At 47.5% G+C, this 8,844-nt stretch overlaps 1 protein-coding gene across 1 annotated transcript; it reads left to right on the top strand.

Annotated features, from left to right (window-relative positions):
* Positions 1–2,060: 2,060 nt before the first annotated feature.
* LOC123139399 (2'-deoxymugineic-acid 2'-dioxygenase-like) lies at positions 2,061–3,571 on the top strand. Its single transcript, XM_044559205.1, has 2 exons — positions 2,061–2,262; positions 2,751–3,571. The coding sequence occupies exons 1-2, from the start codon at positions 2,061–2,063 to the stop codon at positions 3,569–3,571; spliced, it is 1,023 nt and encodes a 340-aa protein (XP_044415140.1).
* Positions 3,572–8,844: the final 5,273 nt, after the last annotated feature.

Genomic DNA, 8,844 nt, shown 5'->3' with positions numbered 1-8,844 from the left:
GGTCAAACGAAATTGAATAAGCGACATGCCAAATGGAGTGAGTTTATTGAGTCATTTTCTTATGTTATCAAATACATCAAAGGTAAGGAAAATGTTGTGGCGGACGCTCTTTCCCGCAAATGCATGCTTGTAGCTCAACTTGAATTGAATGTAATTGGCTTTGAGCACATTAAAGACTTGTATGCGCATGACCCTACTTTTGCTATTCCTTATGCCAAATGCTTGACGCATACATCTTGGGAACGCTATTACATCAAGAATGATTATCTAATGAGAGCTAACAAACTTTGTATTCCCGAGTCTTCTCTTCATTTGTTACTTTTGCAAGAGGCTCATGGAGGAGGACTTATGGGACACTATGAACGCGGCAAGACATTCTCTACACTCTTCAAGAACTACTATTGGCCCAAGATGTTCTACGACGTCTCCCGCTACACCATCCGATGCTCTACATGTACAAAGCTAAGTCTAAAGCTCAATCCCATGGTCTCTATATGCCACTTCCTATTCCATATCACCCATGGGAAGATATTAGTATGGACTTTGTGCTTGATTTGCCTAGAACTCAAAATGACGAGGATTCCGTGTTTGTTATTGTGGACTGTTTCTCTAAGATGGCACACTTTATCCCATGCAACCAGATAGACGATGCTTCACGTGTTGCCAATCTCTTTTGTAGGGAAATCTTGCATGTACATGGAGTTCCCAAGACCATTGTGTCGGACTGCGACCTCAAGTTCCTAAGCTACTTTTCAAAGACACTTTGCGCCAAGCTCAGAAATCAAGCTCTTATTCTCTTCGGCATACCATCCACAAACCGACGGGCAATCAGAGGTCATGAACCAGACGCTATCTACTCTCCTACGCGTGTTGATCAAGAAGAACATCAAGGAGTGGGAGGAGTGCTTACCCATCACCGAGTATGCCTACAATCGCGCAAGACATTCGACTATCGGCAAGTCCCCATTCAAAGTCGTCTATGCTTCAACCCTTTGTCCCTATTGGACATTCTACCTCTACCACTACAAAAGCGCATCAACATGGACGCGAGTGCTAAAGCAAGCTATCTCAAGAAGGTGCATGAAGATACAAGACAAGCAATCGAGTGCCAAGTACAATGCCTCGCGATCAAGATCAACATCAACAAGCACCCCATGATATTCAACACCGGAGATCTTGTGTGGCTACACCTTCGCAAGGAACGCTTCTCCAACCAACGCAAGTCCAAGCTACTAGCCCGAGTCGACGGACCCTTTAAGGTGACCGAGTGATACAACAACAATGCATACAAGATCGACATGCCACTCGACAAGTACAACGTGAGCGATATCTTCAACGTCAAGGATCTCTCTCCCTACCATGGTGATGAGGTTTTCGATCTGAGGTCGGATTTTCCCAAGGGGGAGATGATGCGGAGCATCCCAAGGTCATCCCCATGGAGCTACCATCGTCTCACCTAGTGCCAAGTGGATCTATGACACGTGCACATGCAAGAACTCTCGAAATCGAGGTGACATCTCTCCTCTCGCAATTCCTCTTTGAAACACATGAAACATGGCTACTACCTCAAACGGAGAAACTTTGCATACTCAGGCACCAAGCAACTAGCCATGGAGAAGCTAAGGAGCAAGCGCAATCGAAAGAGAGAAGCAATCGCGGAGACGGAGAAGAAAGAGGACAAGGAGAGAAGAAAGATGGAGAAGCAAAGGAAAGAAGAAAGACGGAAAAAAGAGAGCCTGCCACGAAGAAGAGCACCCTTCAATACTTTTGCCGACAAAAAGCATCAAGCTAGCTGGCCGGCCAAAATAAACAAGCACTTGAATTTCCTCTAGCACAGAAAAGTCAATATTGTCAGTGCACTATTTTTTTTGACAGGTCATTTCAGTGCACTATATCTTCGTATGACGACAAATGGACATTTCCCGGTTGCAATCAAAACCCAAATGTTGTCTGAATCCAAAGATGCTTCTCTTGATCTCTTCACCATAAAATTGCAGAGATTGATGCAGATGATGAACTGACCAGTCTATGCAAAGTCTCAAGCAAAGCTATATCTCGAGATGGCAGCGGAGCCGCTCTCCAATGGCGCCACTCACCTGTCGGTGCCTGGACACTACATTCTCCCGGTGCACAAGAGGCCGTCTTCTTCCGTGAAGGGCAAGGGGGCACCGCCTGTGGTTGATCTCGGCGGAGACGACGACGGCAGGATTGCCGAGGAGATCGTCTGTGCAGGGCGGGAGTTCGGTTTCTTCCAGGTGGTCAACCACGCCCATGGTAGCCGGAAACGGGGAACGGTACGCCGTCCCTCGATCCCGATTCATTGACCCGGAATCGGATTCCAGAACGAGGTCGGATTTGGTACGATTCGATGAAGATTCGGCGTCCCCACAGCCTGCTCCTCGATTCAGGTTCCAGGATCCAGCAGCCAAAATGCGAGGCATAATTTACTCACGCCGTCGTTTCTTTTCTCAAGGACTCCTCGTTCTTCCTCGAGTCCATTAATTGCAAGGGATCCATTAACAGCAAGAAATGCTGACCCTCAGGGAGTCGTCGTTCTTCAGGAACTGCGTTCCTCGACCCATGGTATCGTACCGGGTTCATCATAACCAAACGGATTGGATCGCGTCCCCGCTATAAAAAATTCGTTCGAGAGATGTATACCCTCATTGTACCCTATTTTTTTCAGCCACCGACTCTCGTCCCTCGTTCCCGTTCCTCGTTCCCACCGTACCGGAAACATGGCAACTATGACCACGGCATGCCGGAGGCGGTGATGGGCGCCATGATGCGCGCTGCGGAGGAGTTCTTTGCACTTACAGCGGATGAGAAGATGGCGTACTACTCGAACGACCGAAAGAAGCTCCCGCGGTTCCACACGAGCCTCCGGAACGGCACCGGAGAGGAGGTCCTGTACTGGCGGGACTGCCTCAAGCTCGGCTGCCACCCTCCGGAGTGGTCGGACAAGCCGCGCGGGCTCGGGGCGGCGCTGGAGCCGTACACGGCCGCCGTGAGGGCAGCGGCGCGGCGCGTTCTGCGCCTCGCCGCTGTCGGGCTTGGGCTCGAGGAGGAACACTTCGAGGGGTCGCTCAGCGGCGGTGGGATGATGAACGTGAACCACTACCCGCCGTGCCCGGACCTGAGCCTCACCCTTGGCGCCGGGCCGCACTGCGACCCCGGCCTCGTCACCGTGCTCATGGAGAACGTCGGCGGCGGCTTACAGATACTTCTCCACGGCGACGGTGACGCTGCCGGGGGCGGGATGATGTGGGTGGACGTCGACGCCGCGCCGGGGGCGCTGGTCCTCAACTTTGGGCATCAGATGCAGGTGGTGAGCAACGGGCGCCTACGCAGTGCCGAGCACCGCGTGGTCACCAGCGCGCGTGCCGGCCGGACCTCGCTGGCCACGTTCGTGTGGCCCGAGCCGGGGTGCACTGTCACGCCGGCGCAGGAGCTGGTGCTGGCCGCAGGCGAGGGGCCTCTATACAAGCCCCACTCCTACGGCGAATTTCTCGGTGTGTACCTTGCCGAGGGTGGGGTCAAGGAATCCGCCATGGCGCATCTCAAGCACTGACACCTGTCAGCTTAATTTCCTGCACATGCATTTCTTCTTCCAGCAAATTTGAGTAAAGGGTTTTCTTATGGCGTCAGTAAAGTTCTTCCAAGTTGTTTTTTCGCGAGAAATGATCGTAACTCAAATGGTTATATTCCTGTCGCTGATGGTGTAATGGTGGATGCAAGTATGTTCGTTTAGTGGAGAATACTGGTAATGGTTATATTCCTGTCGCTTATGTAGAAACCAAATTTTAGGAATATAACCAAATTTGAGCTTTTAACTCAAATGGTTATATTCCTGTCAGCTTATGTAGAAACCAAATTTTAGGATTCTGTTTAGTTTCGTAACTCAAATATCTCGAGCTTTTGACTGTTTGTCTTGGCCGTTTCTTTTTGGGGTGTTACGGGCCAAAGGATTCTCTGAGAGGTGGTTATCTTGGCTGGCGACTCTCCTGTCCTTGGCAAGCTTGCGAGTGGTAGTTAATGAATGCGCTAGGGATAAGTTTACGTATGCGTGCGGTCTATGGTAGGGAGACTCCCTCTCGCCGTTGCTGTTTGTGATTGCAATGGACATATTAACGGCGATTGTGATGAAGGCTCAAGGGTCCAGATTTTGAGCAGCATGAATAGTTGCGACCCCTTACAAATATTGTCGCGTTGTTATGTTATCAAGCCTTCGTTATCAGACATTTACTTCGTTAAAGAGATGATCCAAATCTTTGGCACTGCTTCAGGCTTGAAGGTGAATTACAACAAGTCCTCGGCCATCCTGATCAGGGCAGAGGAAGAAGATGAGATCCTTTTCCAGAATGCATTGCCTTGGAGGATTGGTCAGTTCCACGCAAATATTGGGGGGGAACATTGCAGGGAAAACAAAAAATTTCTACGCACACGCAAGACCTATCCATGGAGATGCATTGCTACGAGAGGGGAGAGTGTGTCTATGTACCCTCGTAGACCGTAAAGTGGAAGCGTTTATTAATGTGGTTGATGTAGTCGAACACCTTCCGATCCAACTGATCAAGTACAGAACGTACGACACCTCCGCGTTCAGCACACGTTCAGCTCGATGACGTCCTCGCCTTCTTGATCCAGCAAGATGAAAGAAGTAGTAGATGAGTTTCGGCAGCACGACGACATGGTGACGATGATGGTGAAATCGTTCCCGCAGGGCTTCGCCGTGCACTATGGAAAACTAGGAGGACTAAACTGTGGAGGGGGGCGCCCCACACAGCTAAGAGATTGTCGTGGGTTGTGTGGCGCCCCTCCCTCTCATATATATAGGTGGGGGAGAGGAGGGGAGGCAACCTAGGGCTCCACAAGTGGCCTGCGGCCACCTTGGGCCTTGCCCTAGCCGCGCCCCTCCTTTGCCTTTCTTAGGTGCGTGTGGAAAGGCAGGGAGGGTGGCACCCCCCTTCCTTTCTCCCATGAGGAGGGGCTAGCCCTCCCCCCTTTCCTTCCCTTAGGGCCGACTGCCAGGGAGAGGGCGCGCCAGCCCCTTGTAGGCTGGTGTGTGCCTCCACTAGCCCATTAGGCCCATAGACCTCCCAAGGCCTCCTGGAACCCCTTCCCGGGATCTGATAAATACTCGGTTCACTCCGAAACCTTTTGGGTGACCAAATAGCATTGTCCAATATATCAATCTTTACCTCCGGAACACTTCGTTATGTCTGTGATCTCATCTGGGACTCCAAATAACATTTTGTCACCAAATCACATAACTCATATGATACTATATCGTCTACGAACGTTAAGCGTGCATATCCTATGGGTCCGAGAATGATGTAGACATGACCGAGACACCTCTCCGGTCGACACCTCTCCGGTCGACACCTCTCCGGTCAATAACCAATAGCGGAACCTGGATGCACATATTGGTTCCTACATATTCTACGAAGATCTTTATAGGTCGAACCTTATGACAACATACATAATTCCCTTTGTCTGTCAGTATGTTACTTGCCCGAGATTCGATCGTCGGTATCTTCATACCTAGTTCAATCTCGTTACTAGCAAGTCTCTTTACTCATTCTGTAATACATCATGTCATAACTAACTCCTTAGCCATTTTGCTTGCAAGCTTCTTGTGATGTGTATTACCCAGAGGGCCCAGAGATACCTCTCCGATCCACGGAGTGACAAATCCTAATCTCAATCCATGCCAACTCAACAAACACCTTTCGGAGATACCTATAGAGCATATTTATGATCACCCAGTTACGTTGTGACGTTTGATAGCACACAAGGCATTCCTCCAATATCCGGGAGTTGCATGATCTCATAGTCGAAGGAATATGTATTTGATATTAAGAAAGCAATAGCAATAAACTAAACAAGCATATGCTAAGCTAACGGATTGGTCTTTTCCATCACATCATTCTCATAATGATGTGAACCCATTATCAAGTGACAACACATGTCCATGGTTAGGAAACCTTAACCATCTTTGATCAACGAGCTAGTCTAGAAGAGGCTTACTAGGGACACGGTATTTTTTTATGTATCCACACATGTATTTAAGTTACGGACCAATAGAATTCTAGCATGGACAATAAACCTTTATCATTAATAAGGAAATATAATAATAACAACTTTATTATTGCTTCTACGACATATTTCCATCAGTCTCCCACTTGCACTAGAGTCAATAATCTAGATTACATTGTAATGATTCTAACACCCATGGAGTCTTGGCGCTAATCATGTTTTGCTCGCAGAAGAGGCTTAGTTAATGGGTCTGCTACATTCAGATCCATATGTATTTTGCAAATTTCTATGTCTCCATCCTTGACCTTTTCACGAATGGAGATGAAGCGTCTCTTGATGTGTTTGGTTCTCTTGTGAAACCTGGATTCCTTCGCTAAGGAAATTGCTCCAGTGTTGTCACAAAAGATTTTCATTGGACCTGATGCACTGGGTATTACAACCAGATCGGATATGAACTCCTTCATCCAGACTCCTTCATGTGTTGCTTCCGAAGCAGCTATGTACTCCGCTTCACACATAGATCCCGCCACGACACTCTGCTTGGAACTGCACCAACTGACAGCTCCACCATTCATTATAAATACATATCCTGTTTGTGACTTTGAGTCATCCGGACCAGTGTCGAAGCTAGCATCGGCATAACCATTTGCGACGAGCTCTTCGTCACCTCCATAAACGAGAAACATATCTTTGGTCCTTTTCACGTACTGTAGAATGTTTGTTGTCCAGTGATCCACTCCTGGATTACTTTGGCACCTCCCTGCCAAACTTATGGCAAGGCACACATCAGGTCTGGTACACAGCATAGCATACATGATAGAACCTATGGCCAAGGCATAGGGAATGACTTTCATTTTCCCTCTATCTTCTGCAGTGGTCGGGATTTGAGTTTAACTCAATTTCACACCTTGCAACACAAGAAATAACCCTTTCTTTGATTGATCCATTTTGAACTTCTTCAAAACTTTGTCAAGGTATGTGCTTTGTGAAAGTCCTATTAAGCATCTCGATCTATCCCTATAGATCTTGATGCCCAATATATAAGCAGCTTTACCGGGGTCTTTCATTGAAAACTTCTTATTCAAGTATCCTTTTATGCTATCCAAAAATTCTATATCATTTCAATCAACAATATGTCATCCACATATAATATCAGAAATTCTACAGAGCTCCTACTCACTTTCTTGTAAATACAAGCTTCACTATAAGTCTGTATAAAACCATATGCTTTGATCAAAGCGTATATTCCAACTCAGAGATGCTTGCACCAGTCCGTAGATGGATCACTGGAGCTTGCACACTTTGTTAGCACCTTTAGGATCAACAAAACCTTCTGGTTGCATCATATACAACTCTTCTTTAAGAAATCCATTAAGGAATGCAGTTTTGACATCCATTTTCCAGATTTCATAATTATAAAATGTGGCAATTGCTAACATGATTCGGACAGACTTAAGCATCACTATGGGCGAGAAAGTCTTATCATAGTCAATCCCTTGAATTTGTCGAAAACCTTTTGCGACAAGTCGAGCTTTGTAGACAGTAACATTACCATCAACGTCGGTCTTCTTCTTGAAGATCCATTTATTCTCAATGGCTTGCCGATTGTCGGGCAAGTCCACCAAAGTCCACACTTTGTTCTCACCCATGGATCCCATCTCAGATTTCATGGCCTCAAGCCATTTATCGGAATCTGGGCTCATCATAGCTTCTTCATAATTCGTAGGTTCGCCGTGTGATACATCTCCAACGTATCTATAATTTTTGATTGTTCCATGCTATTATATTATCTACTTTGGATGTTTTATATGCATTAATATGCTATTTTATATTATAATTGGGACTACATATTAACCTAGAGCCTAGTGCCAGTTTCTATTGTTTTCCTTGTTTTTGAGTTTTATAGAAAAGGAATATCAAACGGAGTCCAAACGAGTTGAAAATTTACGGTGATTTTTTATGGACCAGAAGAGACCCACGGAGCATCGGAGCCAGGCCAGGAGGTGGATGAGGAGTCCACAAGCCTAGGGGCGCCCCTGGCATGTGGGCCCCTCGAGCGTCCCCCTGAGGTGAGATCGACGCCAAAAACTCCTATAAATCCTAAAACCCCGAGAAAGAAACTAGTTCAGAAGATCCGTTGCCGTAAGCCTCTGTTGCCATGAAAAACCAATCGAGGGCCCGTTCCGACACCCTGCCGAAGGGGGAAACCATAACCGGTAGCCATCTTCATCATCCCAACGGTCTCCATGACGAGGAGGGAGTAGTTCACCCTCGGGGCTAAGGGTATGTACCAGTAGCTATGTGTTTGATCTCTCTCTCTTTCTCATGTTCTTGATATGGCACAATCTTGATGTACCACGAGCTTTGTCATTATAGTTGAATCATATGATGTTTCTGTTGGGTAACGTAGTAATTTCAAAAAAATTCCTACGTACACGCAAGATCATGGTGATGGCATAGCAACAAGAGGAGAGAGTGTTGTCCACGTACCCTCGTAGACCGTAAGAGGAAGTGTTATGACAACGCGGTTGATGTAGTCGTATGTCTTCATGATCCGACCGATCCAAGTACCGAATGTACGGCACCTCCGAGTTCAGCACACGTTCCGCTCGATGACGATCCCCGGGCTCCGATCCAGCAAAGCTTCGGGGATGAGTTCCGTCAGCACGACGGCGTGGTGACGATGATGATGCTCTACCGGCGCAGGGCTTCGCCTAAACTCCGCGACGATATGACCGAGGTGGAATATGGTGGAGGGGGGCACCGCACACGGCTAAGGAACGATCCGTAGATCAACTTGTGTGT

The sequence above is a fragment of the Triticum aestivum genome, chromosome 6B (genome assembly GCF_018294505.1).
Source record: "Triticum aestivum cultivar Chinese Spring chromosome 6B, IWGSC CS RefSeq v2.1, whole genome shotgun sequence".
NCBI classification, from domain to species: Eukaryota; Viridiplantae; Streptophyta; class Magnoliopsida; order Poales; family Poaceae; genus Triticum; species Triticum aestivum.
The sequence above is the reverse complement of the archived record's forward strand: the minus strand, read 5'-3'. Positions and strand labels throughout refer to the sequence as shown.